General features: G+C 35.8%; 4 protein-coding genes across 7 annotated transcripts; 3 read left to right on the top strand and 1 right to left on the bottom strand.

Annotated features, from left to right (window-relative positions):
• Window positions 1-49: 49 nt before the first annotated feature.
• Window positions 50-1,361, bottom strand: LOC100678529 (PE-PGRS family protein PE_PGRS18-like). Its single transcript, XM_003423835.5, has 2 exons — window positions 1,102-1,361; window positions 50-925 (listed from the first exon to the last, which is right to left on the bottom strand). Exons 1-2 carry the CDS (start codon window positions 1,242-1,244, stop codon window positions 163-165), a joined length of 906 nt encoding a protein of 301 aa, XP_003423883.1. The 5' UTR covers window positions 1,245-1,361; the 3' UTR covers window positions 50-162.
• A 2,916-nt stretch (window positions 1,362-4,277) lies between these two features.
• On the top strand, window positions 4,278-5,609 carry LOC116415816. The gene is made up of 2 exons (XM_031921177.2): window positions 4,278-4,785; window positions 4,926-5,609. Exons 1-2 carry the CDS (start codon window positions 4,443-4,445, stop codon window positions 5,495-5,497), a joined length of 915 nt encoding a protein of 304 aa, XP_031777037.1. The 5' UTR covers window positions 4,278-4,442; the 3' UTR covers window positions 5,498-5,609.
• Window positions 5,610-5,897: 288 nt separating this feature from the next.
• On the top strand, window positions 5,898-9,606 carry LOC100678494 (facilitated trehalose transporter Tret1). 4 transcript variants are annotated; one of them, XM_003423834.5, is made up of 4 exons: window positions 5,898-6,119; window positions 7,265-7,464; window positions 7,561-7,971; window positions 8,067-9,593. In XM_003423834.5, the coding sequence occupies exons 1-4, from the start codon at window positions 6,085-6,087 to the stop codon at window positions 8,909-8,911; spliced, it is 1,491 nt and encodes a 496-aa protein (XP_003423882.1). In that variant the 5' UTR covers window positions 5,898-6,084; the 3' UTR covers window positions 8,912-9,593. The 4 variants fall into 4 exon arrangements, with proteins under 4 accessions (XP_003423882.1, XP_032457690.1, XP_032457689.1 ...); XM_032601799.1 differs by lacking the exon at window positions 5,898-6,119 and adding an exon at window positions 6,207-6,424; XM_032601798.1 differs by lacking the exon at window positions 5,898-6,119 and adding an exon at window positions 6,495-6,657.
• Window positions 9,607-9,775: 169 nt separating this feature from the next.
• LOC103317863 (probable inositol transporter 2) lies at window positions 9,776-13,111 on the top strand. The gene is made up of 4 exons (XM_016981217.3): window positions 9,776-10,252; window positions 10,587-10,786; window positions 10,879-11,289; window positions 11,351-13,111. The coding sequence occupies exons 1-4, from the start codon at window positions 10,218-10,220 to the stop codon at window positions 12,187-12,189; spliced, it is 1,485 nt and encodes a 494-aa protein (XP_016836706.1). The 5' UTR covers window positions 9,776-10,217; the 3' UTR covers window positions 12,190-13,111.
• Window positions 13,112-17,432: the final 4,321 nt, after the last annotated feature.

Raw genomic sequence — 17,432 nt, 5'->3', positions numbered from 1 at the left:
AATAATAATTATTTGGTTGTATAGCCATAATAATATAAGAAGCCATAAATTTAAAATTCACATTTGCATCGTCTTTATTTCTTAAAAATCGTGAAAAAGTCATAGTACATAGTTTTATTTTTAGTCGAATAAGTTTCATCAAGCATAACAGCTATTAGAAGGTCAACCTTGATTTCCAGGGCAACAAGGTCCAGTGGGGCAGCACGGCGCGCCGATGGGCTTGTTCGCCGACAGAGCGATGAGTTTTCTGGACATTTTTTCGACGAGCAGTGCGTGTTTCCGCGCGAGCAAGGATTTCAGACCACCAGTCTGTCCGTGAAGTCCACCGTGACCGGCTAACAGTCCATGATGATGTCCAGCAGATTCAACGCCGACCTGGCCGTGATGAGCGATATTGAGAAGTCTCTGCTTCTTCAGCGCGTGTTTGTAGTGAATGAGTTGGGCCAGTCCGTGAAGAGGACTTTGTCCATTGTGGTGACCGGTCAACAGTCCGTGATGGCCGACTTGACCTCCTGTAACGATGTGACCGCCAGTGCCAACCTGACCTCCGATACCGATCTGAGCACCGGTGCCAACTTGGCCTCCGATTCCGATATGGACACCGGTGCCAATTTGACCGCCTACAGCAACATGGCCATTTCCACCGACTCCAGTGCCAACGTCAACATGGCTTCCAGTACCGATGTCTCCGCCAAAACCGGCACCTATATCTCCACCAACGCCGATTTGACCTCCAGTTCCGACGCCTACTTCGACACCACCGACGCCGTGATGGCGCTTGTTTTGCAACTGTTGGAGAACTCGAACTTTGTTGCTGCCAAGGCTGTCGATAAGCATCGGCAAATGGGCCACCGCACCACCGTCGTTGTAGCTAACGCTTTTCGATATCTTTATCGAAGTTCCTGCTTTGGTTTTGATTTCCACGCTGAAAATGGCAGTTATATCATTGTAGATTTTGTCATATGTTAATAACGATTTCAATTAACGATAAACGACGAAAATTTTAATATACGTAGAGTAAACAGAGATATTTCACGTCAACATATCGAGTCATCATCTGAACGAGCATTTATAAAAAACTAATTCAAGTATAGGACTTACTCCTTTTTGAAGCTTTCGTCGACTCCTAGGCTTCTCTTGTCTCTTGCGAGTGTGTCCAAAATCGTGGAGTCGTGTACGTTGTCGTTAGAAGCTGCGGCCAGGGCAGCAACGACGCCGAGTAGAAGTGCAGCCAAAAGCTTCATGTTGTCGAGAGGGTCCAACAGGTCGAGCAATACTGTTGCCGATTCTAATGGATTACCTTTGGCGAGTGAAGGTATACCTATGCTCGTCGAGGCTCACAGGACTGTGACTGGCTACACCGGCCTGTTCGGGCCCTTTTATAGGTCTGTTCTGAGCGGGATTTTGTTAGGGGGAGGTAGTGAAGCTTGTGGCGCCCCCACTGCTCGACAACTGCGTTGTTGATGAAAATATGCCAGATGCCCGTATAAATTTGTTTATTATTATATTACGATGTGCCTCCGTTTTTTTCGCGTTACACTTTAGTTCCTAGAGTGAAAATCGCATGAAAAAGCCGTGGCACGAAAAAGTATGGTATATACGATGATCGGTAACGAGAAGTGCGCAGCTACTTATATTTTTTACCTATACATCTGCCATAGAGACTTTTGAATACTTTTGAATGATAGTCCCAAAAAACTTATTACCAAAAATACGCATTTCATCAAAAATGTGTTATAACAAAATGTAAAATATTCGAATCTTATTAATTTAAATAATCTAAATACATATCGTCGCTCCCTACGAAGAGTAGCACTGCTTAAATTTCCCGTCATAAGTAGCACAACTCAAAAATTCCCGCGAAGACTAGCACAACTCAAACTTTCTCACAACTTAAACAACGAATTTCTATAAAAATTTCCCGATTTTTGCGAATCTGTCCCTAATGAACATTTTTAAATATTCACAATTTACAACTTTTTACCGAATTTAAAATTGTTTTCACAAATACAATAATTTTTTACAAACATTTTTTTTAATTATTCACTTTTTTTAGAAACCTTTTTAAACTTTGAGGTTTGTCTCTCTTTGTCCAAGGTTTTCATGAACTTAACCAACCAAATAACCCAATAAAAACGTAACATACTCACATTTTAAGTAATATAAAGTCGCGAGTTGTGCTACTCCTGACCGCATTTCTGAACTGCGCTACTCTGCACGTCCCAAATCCCTCTGGATGAATAGTACTTTTCATTTTTCGCCGCGAAGACTAGCACTTTTCACGAAAACACTTGCGGTTTCGGGGCTTTATGCTTAAAGAATGGATGATACTTATAAACGCCAAGTGTAGGTTGAGCCGTAAAATGTACTGTACTCTACGCGGCAAAAAATGAAAAGTGCTAGTCTTCGGTGCGAGATCTGAAATGTACGTAGGGACCGACGACATATGCACATATATATGTTAATTGTAAATAAAAGTGCACGCGGCAAAAGTTTTGGCAATGAATACTAAAAGGGAATTTTAAGGAAAAAAGAACACTCGAATATTTTCGTAAAGCGCACTGCCGTGGTATTTGCGCACGAAACTGCAGAATTCGGTGGCGTGCAATAAACGCGGCACTGTCAGTCTATCCCAGCAGTATGGATATAGCATTTTCGATTTTCTTTGGTACCTGAAATCAGCCTGCGTATACTCGGAGGTATAATAAATAGATCTGCTTCAGCTGCACGGGTATCTGTAATACCGCACGTCCCTACGTGCGGCTTGAAGCTTCCCCGCCCTATCCAGACCCATAGGATTTACCATCCAGCAATTTGCAGTTCTGTAAGTGTATTGTGCCCAGACGCATAGAACGGAAGAGGCAGAAGATGTAGTGTACAATTTCGATGTTCGAAAATCCGGATGACGCCGATTCCACCCCGGATCCGAAATCCGCCTGGAGCGGTCCGCATTTGGCCGATCTGTTTATTACCGCCAGGAAGGATCTCTCAGGTATACGAAAGACAATTGAAAATCCTGCACATTTACAGCATAAGGTTTACTTCGATGCTACATAGGCGGACTGGGAGAATTTACCGGACCTAAATTTATATTTGCGAATCTTCGCTTGTTGAAACTTATGATGCGCAGCGATCTATTGTCAGTTTGATAGGTACACGCGTAGTGCACGCGATATTGATGATATGTGAATTCCGGATTCTCGCACTAAACTATGTAGAGCGTGCGCGAAACTCTGAATTTCGCGCACGCTCTGTATTTAAGAATGTCACGCTTCGACCTGTGCGAAGCTCGATTTAGTACCTATACGCTTTTGGTACGTAGCGAGCAAAACATAATGTCAAATATACGATACACCTGCGCGTATAGGTGATCCTCGCTACGCTTGGACGACAAACTGAGCTCGAGCGAAAATCACCTATTTCGCGCACTTAAGTATTGTAGTATACTATTTCACTTCTATGTGCCCAACATAAATATTTCTATCGAGCATTATATACTTGAGCGTTATGAAGAGCTTGATAGTTCCAAACCTTTATAAATCTGCTTACGTTTTTTTCAATTTTATACAGCCACTCGTCTCCCTGACATCACAGAATCGTTTCAAAACGTTTTACTCTAAACCATTTTAAGGTTTTTAAATCTCGTTCGAAAAACGTTTTATTAACCTTTAATACCACCCGGATGGTACTTCCAATTCTGGCAACCAATTTTCATTTGAATGCTATCTAAACTTTTTATATAGATTGTTTAAAAACATTTTATTAAAATTTTTAAAAACGTTTTACAAACATTTATAGCACAGTGTGGATAAAATCCGCTGTTAAGTCACGAATAGGCGAGACTTGAGGACTTTAGCAGTCTGTGCTATAAAATTTTATACGATACTCTTGACTTAAATGGTTCAGTTTTACACGGTGCTTAGCGCCCTCGCTACGCTCGGGTGCTAACTGCGCCGTGTAAAAAGGAACCATTTAAGTCAGACGTATCGTAATGTACTATTTATGCACGTTTTTAAAACCATTATAAAATGTTAATAAGGGTTAGTTACTATATTAAAAATCGAAAAGCGGACATTTACAAACGTTAAAATAGTTTTTTTAACGTTTTAATGCGGTTCTGTGCTATCAGGGCTATTTATAATTTATACATTGTTATAAACACGCGAGTATAGAATATAAAGTAAATAGCTAACTATAATGACAAAAATCGCAACTCGAGTTGTCATCGGCAAAGTTCGGATGGTTTCCGAAAATTTCACCCCCGACCGTTGGGGGCGATTTCTCTCACGCAGGTAAATTTAGCGTCGCCCATAAGGAGGCATCTCTCTTCCGGTGTACAATGAACCGAATCCTCGTCCCAATCCTCGTCAGTCTCAGTCCGAGAACGGAACAGAGAAGTTTGTAGCTGTCTTGCAACTGTCGATCGTTCGTCCTCCGCCAAAATGTGTGTTTCGATGTTTTTGATTCTCTTTCTGATGGCCTCGAACATTGCGGGCCAGGATTTACCATACGTTTTGGATATGCCATCACAGTCGAGCGTCGCAACGAAGACTCCTGCAAGCAGCACGTTTACCGCGGAGGCTCTTTCTACGGACCAAACTGATGGTCAGACTGAAAAAGAGCAGATCATCCGCCGCGAGGATTCAAAGACAGATCCCTTGAGCGATGACGACTTCATCACTGTGGAGGACCTCAACGATATCGATGTACACGAAGTCGAACCAATCCTCGACCAGACAACCAAGGAGATTCGCGATAAATTCATCGAGACTCCTACTTTCGAAGGCAAGAATTTAATTCAATTCATAAAACTCCAATTAACAACTATTCTTTACTATGCTCGAATGAAATGTATCAATGACTTGGCATGCACGCACGTGAATTTTCAATCCTTTTATTAATTCAAATGGTATAAATTTTCACAGAGGAGTACAACGAAAATAACGCCAAAAAAGAAGAGCACTACTCGAGCACACCAGACGAAAATATGCCCCAGTCTTCTATTCCGATCGAAGCAACCAAAACTCCCCGGGTTGCGATGACGCTGGTCACGACTAATTGGTTAACGCTTCCGTCGGTCTATCTTTCCATCTACCGGAGCCAGGCGCAGACGTACAATACCAACATGCATTATTATTACGACTCGTCGACGGAAATCTTGGAAGAAGAAAATGAATCATTAGAGGCAGATCAAGAGAAACCAGTCGATCAGCAGACGACTGCAGAGATATCGAGCGACGATAGGGATCATATGATAGACGATACCATCACTGCTACCAAGAAGATAATGGAAGATGCGATGCTTCATAATCTCAACGCCACTGTCGTCGAGAATTTGATGGAGACAAGTTTATACATAATGCACGTGACAATGGATGTCCTTTTTAAGATGATGTATAACTTGATGGAAAGTATGATGTCGATGGACCATGGGAGAGAAGTCGATCGAACCAAATTCAATCGTACTGTAAAGGATCCGTTAGTCATACGTATGTAGGGATTTTCAGAATACTTATGCGACGTACGAGTGTATTTTTTTATTTTTCAAGCTTTAACAACGATATTGTCAACCGATAATTTTTATTTAATAAACCTATCTGTGAACATAACTAAAAACGCTTTTCAATTTATCATCTTTATCATCTTTGGAGTTGGTCACCGTTTAGAGCGTCAAGCCAGCGTAGTCTTCTGATTGACTGGATCGCTATTTTATCGTCAGTTTAGAATATGGAACATCAGCTAACTTTTTGAATATAACGCGCCGCAATATGGCGAGTTTGACTGGTAAACAACGAGCAAGATTAGGACGGTCAGAACGTCAGATATCTGTTTTCTGACAGCTATATACATATATATGCGCTCGGCTTCAAGGGGGGTCCAGCTAACACGAGATCTGCCGATTATGTTGCTCATTATTCGTTTCTCATTGGGCTATTTGGGGTTATCAATATTATCGCGGTTATGCACTTGAGATAAAATGTTCCACTAATCTTTGAGTAATAAATATGGGTATTGCTGGATCTGCGATTATCACATTAATAAAACTTACATTTGAAAGGTCTTTCCGTTTGCAAATTTGTCAACATGAAAGATGAAAGTGTTTTTCAAGTCGTGGAAAGGTTAGTACAAAATTGTGTTCAAATTATATCAAAAAGATGTGAGAAATTTCGTTCCCGTTTAAAAGAACCACGTGGTGAAGCCAAGTGGTTAGGTCGTGCTTACTAATACTCGTAGTAAAATCACATAAGTAGTTCACCATGCACGTGATTTTTGTGATGAAAAAAAAAAAAAAAAAACAGTTTGTGTGCTCGTTAGTCGTTGCGTTCAAGTTGTACAATCGCGCAAGCGCACACTACTGCTCAATTTTATCCTCGAGCGTTGTATATACTATTTTTTAATACCCGTGTTCACCACCGTCGAAGAGGTGTAAAAAAGCGCGTGCGACGCACCTACGCACATTCTTATATTTATACTCCATAACCTCACTCTAGTCTAAAGAACACATGCGCATAGGCGCTGTAGAGATTAGAGTGGGGGCAAGGAGTGAATTTTTTCCTCATTCAGTACGGGAAAATACAAACTTTAAGCTGGATTTGTTGATAAAAAATGAAACATGTGTTAAATAACACTATTTATACATATAAATTTGTTATACATGTAAGATTTCCTCATTTTTCTAGACCTATAAAAAAGTGGGCCTAAAGCGACGTTTTGTTGACCGGCCTGGTAAATGCGTACAAAAAATCCATTTACTCACACACAGACACATGTATATAGGTATCATTTATATAACTAAATAATATCAATATGAGATGCCGTGTCAAAAAAGTCATCTCTTACCGTTTATAGGTACAAAAATGCGGAAATCCATAAGTGTATTTCAAAAACTATGGTGTGTAGGTAGCAAGGGATGAACCTTGAACCGGCTTTTTTTACCGCACGTGGCAATCTCTGCACGGGGTAAAAAATTCCGCTCTTGGTACTAATATGCTATTTTGTTTTACCAATGAAAGTACTATGCGGATGTGATAATACCTAAAATAGTAAACTACTTTAAATTTTTGAAAGTTATTGCATAAGTAATCACGACCAAACCACTTGTTACTCAATCCTTACTGTATAGTAATTGTAATAATTGCACAAGACCATACATGGTTAAATTTAAGAAAATAGAGGATAGGATTTAGCTAAAAAGAAAAGAAATTTCAGTTGAAATAAATTCATCACAGAAAAACGTTTTATAATGATGTATCTTTGTTTATAGCGACAGTGACATTTCTCTCAATCAAAATAAAAAATGTTCAAAGGTTCGAAATGTAGCATCTCAAATAATCGCTACCATAGCATGCAATTTAGTGAAATTTTCACATGGTAATTTAACTGCACTGACTGTGTTGTTGATCGGAGAACTATCACAAGAAAATGCAGAAATAAAAGTAACGAAAGATCAACTGTCATGGTTTGGTATGTTTTTGATAGTATACAAAATCGTATAATATTTTAATATTAATGTTACATCATTGGGTTATATGAAAATTATCGAAATTATTCACTTCACAGGAAGTTATTTTTTTATGAGTCCAGTTGGTGCCATATTATTTGGTTTACTAAGTCACAAAATTGGCAGTCGTGCAATGTTATTGATCACGTCTGTTACCTACTGTATGGCAGGCATGATGTTTCATTTTGCAACAAACTCGACAATGATTTTAGTCCCTCAAGCATTCGTAGGTTTGATGATACCAGCAACTATATCTAGCGGCACAACATACATTACAGAAATTGCTCAACCACATTTGAGAAGTCCACTTACTACTAGTGGCTATCTGTGCATGTCGTTTGGAACACTTTTCACAATGTTGATGAGCCAATTTTTCAAGACAAAAACTATTGCTATTATTATAACAGTCTTTCCTGTGATAGGCTTCGTAGGAATTCTCTTTGTGCCCAATAGTCCTTTTTGGCTTGCAAGTAAGGCAATTTATATTGCTTATAAAGTTTTTTCATTTTTCATTTTATACAGATTCTGATAGAGTTAAAACAACTTTTGAAAATACCTTTTTTAGGGAAAGGAAGATTCAATGAAGCTGAAGTTTCTTTGGCATGGCTACGAGGTTGGACAACATTGTCCAATGTGAGGTCTGAATTTCTAACTTTAAAAGAAGCGAATACACATGAAGAGAACGAAGATATCCAAAACCAGAAGCGGCCATTAAGGGTTATAATAAAACCTTACATGGAAAAATCGTTATGGATACCAATGAGTATCGTCTTCTGTGTTTTGGCAATGTTTAAACTAACTGGCGGCGAAAGTATGAGGACTTACAATCTCCTTATATTTGAAAAGTATGAGACTCCATTCGATATCAAGGTAGCTAGTACAATTTATGATGGCGTAAGCATTTTTGGAGCAATTATCTGCATGTTTAGCATTAATACATTTGGAAAAAGAAAACTTCTCTTTACATCTCTCATCGGAGGTGGATCTGCTTACCTAGTTATCGCATTAGTACTGCTTTTGATTAAGCTCGAGATAGGGAACTCGTCTGGATACCTATATTGGGTTCCTCCTGTAATGCTAATATTTTCATCTTTTATATTTTCATTAGGTATTGACAAGGTTTCATACATGTTAAATAGCGAACTATTGCCAACCAGATTTCGTGAGATTGGCATGGGAATGGGTAGATTTATATCTACTCTTCTATTAGCGATGTTGCGTAAAGTACTCTTGTACATGATGGATGCTATGACATTACAAGGCGTTTTTCTGTTTTTCGGAACTATATGTTTTATCGCACTTGTTACATTTTATTTTATAGTGCCCGAGACTGAAGGGAAATCTTTGATTGAAATAGAAAACCATTTTGCCGGTAATCAATCAGAAACAGTCAAAACCCGAAAACTGTAACAACTATCTTTGGATGAAATATCTATTCAGAAAGTTCAAATTTTACATAGTTAGAAAAATAAACTTTTTTGAATTTTTTTTTTGAGGATTTACACAGGCTTGCTTCGATAAACTGCCTACAATTTGTTTGTATTTTTTTTTAGTAGAGACACTAGTGACCTGCATTTGTCAACTATGTTATCTAATACGTATTTTGGGATATCTGGCAATGTACTGTCAAAAAGATTTTTTTCGATTGTTTTGAAACTCTATAGAGATCTTATAGTGATTTTTTGGTTGGTAATTTCAATATGTTTATACATATCGTTACATATACATATCGTCAAATACAAATCCTGGTGTTCAATATCCTTCAGGCAATAATTATGTTTTTCGATTTTACTACATTGTTGATAACACATATGTAGTCGAATAGGTTTAGTCTGTAAACCTAAAATAAACTGTTGAAACTTCCTTTGTTAGGCTCCTGATTGTAGATGCCATTTTGTTGATTGAGAATTCACTTGTGGAACACAGCGTGAACATCTCTATATCCTCGCTTAGCGATCACAGATCGATGATTGTACACAGAACAGTTATTATTTAGAATTATAGAATTAATAGATACTACATTATTGAAATTGTTATTATAGTGAAATATAATATTTTTATACATTTCTACTGTTTAATAAAGTATACATATTTTATAAACCAAATGTTTCTACGAATTTTCTTCTCAAATGTACAGATGCCGGCCGACAGCTTTCGATTATATATGTACTCCCGCACACACATCATTGGACAAGCATAGAGACCTACGATCATTTTTCTCTCTTAACACGAAAAAAAAAACAGTTTTTGGGTGGCTTGCTTTCTTGATCTAAATTGAATTAATGATCTCATGTCCAAAATAGCGCGAGATTTAGTTTTCTGTTTACAGACAATATGCAGTTTTACGTGAAAAATTAGTTTTAGTAAAGATTGACACAGCATTTCCTTGATGAAATAATAATTAAAAAATGATCACTATATTGATATTATATTATCTTCATATCTTGTAATGAATCTCAGACGTTATGGATTATCAGAGATAGATAAGACTGATTGAACGTCTATTAAAAAGAAAAAAATTCCCATTATTAATTACCAGGTATTTAATTTTATAAGTTGGACGCTTGGAGAATTATCTTGTTTTTTTATTTTTTATCTGGTTATACATATGTCAATATGTGCACTCATATACAGACGGGGTTTTCCTAATCCACGTAATAAAGATGTGTGTTTCTGAATCTTTTAAATAAAATAAGGCATTTGTCGATTTATCATCATGAAAGATACAAATGGTTTTCAAGAATTAAAAAGGTTAGTAGAAAGCTATATATCGAGTTTAAAGCGATATCCCATTTATAATTATAAAAATGCTATAAAATTTTGTCTTTATGTTAAAATTTTGTTGACTCTAAAAAGATTGACCATTAAAAAGTTTTATTCCAAATCTAATCCATAAATTTTAGAAAGATCAGCTTAAGTAATAATAAAATTTAGAGCCATTTAAATTATATACGAACTCGTAATTCAAATGGCCCATTATATAAATATCGCCCTCGCTACTATCGTGCGCTAACCTACAGCTCATGCCGTGAGATAATGGGCCACTTAGGTCACGTATGATAATATACCATTCTTATATTTATAGCAACAGTGATATTTTTAATAAACCTGAGGAAAAAAGCTTACAAATTCGAAATGTAGCGTCTCAAGTAATCGCTACTGTGGTATGCAATTTTGTTAAATTCTCACATGGTAATTTAACTACATTCACTTCGTTACTACTTGCGGAATTATCTCGAGAAAATTCAGAAATAAAAATAACAAAGGACGAACAATCATGGTTTGGTATGTTCATAATAGCAGTATTCAATATTTTACTATTTAAACCATCTTTTCATCAAGCTCCAAGTGAAATTATCCATATTATCGATTTTCAGCAAGTTATTTTTTTATGAGCCCAGTTGGCGCTATTTTGTTTGGTCTACTCAGCCACAGAATTGGTAGTCGCGTGATGTTACTGGTTACCTCTTTTACCTACACTATGGCATGCATAGTGTTCCATTTTTCAACAAACTCGACGATGATTTTAGTCGCTCAAGCCTTCGTAGGTTTGATGATACCAGCAACTGTTTCATGTGGCACGATATACACTACAGAAATCGCTCAACCACATTTAAGAAGTCCACTTACCGCCAGTGGCTATCTGTGTGTATCATTTGGAGCACTTTTTGCAATGTTGATGGGCCAATTTTTTAAATGGAAAATTAACGCTATAATCATGACGATTTTTCCTGCAATAGGATTTTTAGGATTGCTTTTTTTGCCCGATAGTCCATATTGGCTTGCAAGTAAGTTTATCTTATAAATAATCACACGTAGTTGAAACAACGTTTGAAAATGCCATTTTAGGAAAGGGAAGATTAGATAAAGCCGAGGTTTCCTTAGCGTGGTTTCGAGGTTGGACATCATCGGACAATGTAGAAGATGAATTCCTCAGATTAAAAGAAGCCAATGCAAAAGAGAACGAAGATATCAAAAACCAGAAGCGGTCATTAAGGGTTTTAATAAAACCTTACATGGAAAAATCGTTATGGATACCAATGTGCATCGTCTTATATGTTTTGATAATGTTCAATTTAACTGGAGCCGAAAGTATCAAAACTTATAATGTTGTTATATTTCGAAAGATTGAGATACCATTTGATATATACTTAGCGGGCACAATTTATGACGGCGTAAGAATTATTGGTGGAACTATCTGTATGTTTAGTATTAATACACTTGGAAAAAGGAAACTTCTCTTTATATCTCTGATTGGAGCTGGATCTGCTTACCTAGTAGTCGCGATAGCACTGCTTTTGATGAATCTCGAGATAGGGAGCTTGACATACTTACGTTGGATTCCTCCTGTAATGATGATATTTGCAGCTTTCATATTTTCCGTGGGCATTGAAAAAATTATCTACATGCTGAATAGTGAACTATTGCCAACGAGATTTCGTGAGATTGGCATGGGAATGGGTAGATTTGTATCTACTCTTCTATTATCGTTGTTGCGTAAAGTATTTATGTATATGGTGGATACTATGACATTACAAGGAGTATTTTTGTTTTTTGGAATTAATAGTTTTATCGCAATTGTTACGTTTTATTTTATAATACCCGAGACTGAAGGGAAATCTTTGATTGAAATAGAAAATCATTTTGCCGGTAAACGATCTCAAACAGACAAAGCCCAAAAACCGTAACGATTTTTCTTGAACAAAATATCTATTTATAGTGGATTAATACTCTAAAGAAATCATATTTATGGACGTGACAGAAGTAAATACAAAAGAGTAGAACTTTGCGTGGTTAAAAAAATCAACTTTTTGGGAAAACAATTTTTTAATCAATCTGTAGACCCTAATGTTTTTCAACTATTCCGTATTTGATTCTCGGATAGATATCGACTTTTGAGATTTTTTAGGATTCTTGAAATTAATAATGTAGTTCAGTGTCAAGGTTTATTGGTGGGTTATTGAACTTGCTATTAGCGAGAAAAAAATTAAGAACTTTCGTGCTAGCATATGCAAAGAAATTAGTAATGTCTTATATTTTAAACGTAATTGAAATTTGTTCGCGTAGATAAAAGTGTGCAGTCTCTCTTGACAGATAGATTTTTCGATCGTTTAAATATTTCTTTAGTTGAGAATTCACTCGTGGAATCCAGTGGTGAGATCTCTATTCTCGCTTATCGATCATCGTTTGCGGACTATTCGCTGCGTGCGTAAACAAAAGTGGTACTATGTTGTATGTAATCAAAGGATATATGGGTCCATAGTTTTAATTTTGTCCGCTATAAGTCGTTGCCGCCCTCTCTTCTGCACACAGCGATATTTTATCACAACACACAAAATTATTTAGAAACATAGAATTTATAGATATAATAGATATAACTGAAAATGTTAACATGCTAAAATAACATATTTTCATACGTTTGTATTATTCAATAAAGTATACATATTATTTTATAAACCCAATACTTTTTAAAAACTATACCCTATGATGTGCTGGTGCCACTACGCGCCGTGTAATAAAGTGCCACTTAGGTCACACGTATCGTAATAAGTACTATGAGGTCATCATTATAATAAAGATTGCTATGACGTTTGCTTGATGAAATCATATTTCTAAAAAATAATATTGATATATTGTTTCTGCTATCGTGCAACATATTTTAAACGTTATTGATTATCAGAGATAGATATAATAATACTGATTAAACATTTATTCGAAATAAAATTTTCATATATGTTAAACATATTGGCTTGAAAAAATTATCTTGCTTATTCATTCTTGTTGGGTTATAAACACATCACGTAATGTACTTAAGACACAGTTTTACTAATCTAAGTATGGTCAAAATTTATACTTCTAAATCATTGGTTATCACATCCAAGCGCGTAAGAAAAAGGTAGTATGTATGTACATTTATAGATTGGTCGCCATGAAAGATACAAAAGATTTCCAAGAAGTGAAAAGGTATAAAGCTATATTACAAGTTTAAGTAGATCCAGTTCAAGCTCCTTTAGTCACTTCGAATAATTTAAACTTATTTTTTTTTTATAAATCGCCATCAACGATTCATAGTTATTCATTGTAAAAAAAATTTTGATATCTATATTTACAGCAACAGTGATATTTTTAATAAACCAGCGGAAAAAGCTTAAAAATTCTAAATGTAGCGTCTCAAGTAATCGCTACTATAATATGCAATTTTGTTAAATTTTCACATGGTAATTTAACTCCATTCACTGCATTACTGCTTGCAGAATTATCACAAGACAATTCAGAAATAAAAATAACAAAGGACGAACAATCATGGTTTGGTATGTTCATAATAGCAGTATTCAATATTTTACTATTTAAACCATCTTTTCATCAAGCTCCAAGTGAAATTATCCATATTATCGATTTTCAGCAAGTTATTTTTTTATGAGTCCAGTTGGCGCTATTTTGTTTTGCTTACTCAGCCACAGAATTGGTAGTCGCGTGATGCTACTGGTTACGTCTATTATCTACAGTATGGCAGGCATAATTTTCCATTTTGCCACAAACACGATGATGATTTTAGTTGCTCAGGCTTTCGTAGGTTTGATGATACCAGCATCTGTTTCATGTGGCACTGCATACATTACAGAAATCGCTCAACCACATTTAAGAAGTCCACTTACTACTAGTCGTTATTTATGTGTGTATCATTTGGATCACTTTTCACGATGTTGATGAGTCAGTTTTTTAAGTGGAAAACCGTTGCTATAATTGTTATAATTTTCCCTGTGATCGGATTTTTGGGACTGCTTTTTTGCCGGATAGTCCATACTGGCTTGCAAGTAAGTCAATGATGGATATCATTAAGTTTGGATTTTTATTTATGGAGATTTTCCGACACATTAAAACAATTTTTGAAAATTTCTTTTTTAGAAAAAGGAAGATTTGATGAAACCGAAGCTTCTTTGGCGTGGTTACGAGGTTGGACAACATTATCAAATGTAAAGTCGGAATTTCTGACTTTAAGAGAAGCGAATGCACAAGAAAAGAATGATGATATAAAAAATCGGAAGCGGTCATTAAGGATTTTGATAAAGCCTTACACGGAAAAATCGTTATGGATACCAATGACTGTCGTCTTTTATGTTTTGATAATTTTTAAGCTAACTGGAGGTGAAACTATCAAAACTTACAATGTCGTTATATTTCGAAATATTCAGACACCATTCAATATTTACCTAGCTGGCACAATTTATGACGGCGTAAGAATTATCAGAGGCATCATTTGCATGTTCAGCATTAATATACTTGGGAAAAGGAATAAACTTCCATTTATATCTCTCGGCGGGGCTGGGATTGCTTACCTACACTGAAAAAAACACAGCCATTTTAACTGAACTCACACCATTAATCCGTCATTGTACGAAGACTCGCCAAAATTACCGTAGAGTTCAGCAGTTTTTAAGAATCAGTTCGGTCGTTTCTGCTGGTGTCCCGCGTAAGCGACCAATTTTTCGAATCGCGACTCGCCAAAATTACACATTAGTGGCACACCGTTGTTCTTACTGAACAGCCGTTACGGTGGCAGAACGGTTAAAGCTACCGAACTTTACAGCAGAAACAACTGTGTTGTTTTCAGTGTAGTATTCGCGTTAGTAGTGCATTTGATTAAACGTGAGATATTTAACTCTTCTGGATACCTATATTGGATTCCTCCTGTAATGGTATAATATTTGCGTCTTTTATATTCTCAGTGGGTATTGACAAGGTTTCATATATGTTAAATAGCGAACTATTGCCAACCAGATTTCGTGAGATTGGCATGGGAATGGGTAGATTTATATCTACTCTTCTATTAGCGATGTTGCGTAAAGTACTCTTGTACATGGTGGATGCTATGACATTACAAGGAGTTTTTCTGTTTTTTGGAATTAATTGTATCATCGCACTTGTTACATTTTATTTTATAGTACCTGAGACTGAAGGGAAAACCTTGATAGAAATAGAAAAAATCACTTTGCGGATAAGCAATCGAAGCCAAACGATTGCAACGACTGACTTTTTTTGGATAATTGATGATTTTATGAGGTTACGAGGACCTATGGTATTTAAAATATTGTGGTTTAAATTTTTTTATCAAAATTATATGATTTGATATTGTGACGGGTGCTCTTTATGTAAAATAATCAAGATTGAAAGTATTTTAAAAATCATTAATATACTGTATATTTGAACAGTATTTTATCTATTTAAACTATAAATTTTGTTGGAGGAAGCCTACGTGCCAAATAATTGGCAGCAGTTTTTTTATTGTTAAATACAATTCTGCAAAATGTCACCTGCGCCCGGTACACACAGAATAAAGATCTAATATTTTCTGTATATAATTAATAATAAATGCCGCTTGAGGTGGAGTTCTTATAACAGAAGTCCATTATGATAATTATCCACGTGATAAAATTTTTGTATAACATATTCTGAATTGGCTCTAAAGCGTGAATTCTGAACAAATCATTGTCTCGCTTCTATATAAATAGAACATTATTGCTTATCAATGAATGATAGATAAGATCGATCGAACATTTATTTAAAAAGTATGTAAATACAACTCCAACTTATGTATATATACAATCAACATGCAACAGAATGAACAAATGTGAAAAGTATGGAAACGTTTACATAAAATATTATCTTGGCTTACTTATTTTTATTGGGTCATTAATTGTATTGCGCTATAAGACACAAGGCTATACTAATCTAAAAAATATTGATGGGGTTTTCTAAATCTATATGATTATCGCGTTTTAGTAAAAACATGTTCAGCGCGCGTTGATTTTATTGTGTCGAATTCTTTAAAATAAATGCTCCCTTCTTCCGCTGTATCCCCCAATGAAATTGTTTTGATAACGGTCTGATTTGGCTTCATAGCTTACATTTGATACTGATCGCTATCTTTTTATTTTTATACATATATATATAGAATGAAATGTACGATCTAGAAAGAGATATTTTCATTTGAAAATTTGCAACAATGCAAGATACAATAAACGTTTTTCAAGTAATTGAAAGGTTAGTACAAAGCTATACTTCATGCTTAAAGATGTAATAAATCCATGTAATAAAATTTTGCACATGCTTGACTTGCTTTCGGAACTTAAAAACTTGTTCCTTTATGATTTGCTAAGATTTGCTTTAATTCATAATTTTAATATCTTTCTTTGGATTTAGAACTATAATTGCGTATATATTTTGATTAAAGTAGTTGTAGAAAAGGCAAATTTTCGCTGGCAGCATTATATTATGTAATGAAATTGGAGCGTGAGCATCCTATAATCTCTTACATAAATTTTAACAACAGCTAGGAAGCAATATATAGGATTTAAAACTTTCGTATCACTTGAAATAATATAAACTTTTTTACATATACGAGAGAATTATACTTTGGAGAGAAATAGAAATCATCATCTAATTTCCCAACAGATTCATATTATTTTTTCGCTTATAATAGCTATTATACAGGGTTACCTAATTTAAACGGGCACCGGTGATAAATCGTTAGGGACAGCCCTAATCGAAGAAATGGTAGAGACAAAAGTTGTAGAATATCGAGGAGAAAGTCTGATGGTGACTTTGTATTTGACATTGAAATTGATTTTCAAGGTCACATCAAGGTCAACTTTGATTTTTTTAATAGAAACCCTATCTTTTTATTGCGGGAATGGAAAGAGCGAGAAATTTTACGTTCAGAGTGATACTTTTGTTTTGGGTAACGAAGGTCATCTCGAAGTCATGCAGCCAGTTCAACATGATCCACCTGTGTAATTTCTCTGGCAACGCCAGAATCGAAAAAATCGTAGATACAAGTTATACGATATCGAAGGGGTACGTAACGGTGACCTCAAATTTCACCTGCTCCCAAAGGTCATTTCAAGATTAAATTTTTTTTTTTTTTTCGTAG

The sequence above is a fragment of the Nasonia vitripennis genome, chromosome 1 (assembly GCF_009193385.2).
Source record: "Nasonia vitripennis strain AsymCx chromosome 1, Nvit_psr_1.1, whole genome shotgun sequence".
Taxonomy (NCBI): Eukaryota; Metazoa; Arthropoda; class Insecta; order Hymenoptera; family Pteromalidae; genus Nasonia; species Nasonia vitripennis.
This window is presented reverse-complemented; position numbering and strand designations above follow the sequence as displayed.

Coding starts and splice junctions, on each gene's coding strand:
- LOC100678529 (XM_003423835.5), bottom strand. CDS start 1,244: ATGAAGCTTTTGGCTGCACTTCTACTCGGCGTCGTTGCTGCCCTGGCC. Junction 926..1,101: donor GACGAAAGCTTCAAAAAGGA/GTAAGTCCTATA, acceptor TGCCATTTTCAG/CGTGGAAATCAAAACCAAAG.
- LOC116415816 (XM_031921177.2), top strand. CDS start 4,443: ATGTGTGTTTCGATGTTTTTGATTCTCTTTCTGATGGCCTCGAACATT. Junction 4,786..4,925: donor CGAGACTCCTACTTTCGAAG/GCAAGAATTTAA, acceptor AAATTTTCACAG/AGGAGTACAACGAAAATAAC.
- LOC100678494 (XM_016981216.3), top strand. CDS start 6,731: ATGCGTACAAAAAATCCATTTACTCACACACAGACACATGTATATAG. Junction 6,778..7,264: donor ACACAGACACATGTATATAG/GTATCATTTATA, acceptor CTTTGTTTATAG/CGACAGTGACATTTCTCTCA. Junction 7,465..7,560: donor AGATCAACTGTCATGGTTTG/GTATGTTTTTGA, acceptor TTCACTTCACAG/GAAGTTATTTTTTTATGAGT.
- LOC103317863 (XM_016981217.3), top strand. CDS start 10,218: ATGAAAGATACAAATGGTTTTCAAGAATTAAAAAG. Junction 10,253..10,586: donor GGTTTTCAAGAATTAAAAAG/GTTAGTAGAAAG, acceptor TTATATTTATAG/CAACAGTGATATTTTTAATA. Junction 10,787..10,878: donor GGACGAACAATCATGGTTTG/GTATGTTCATAA, acceptor ATCGATTTTCAG/CAAGTTATTTTTTTATGAGC.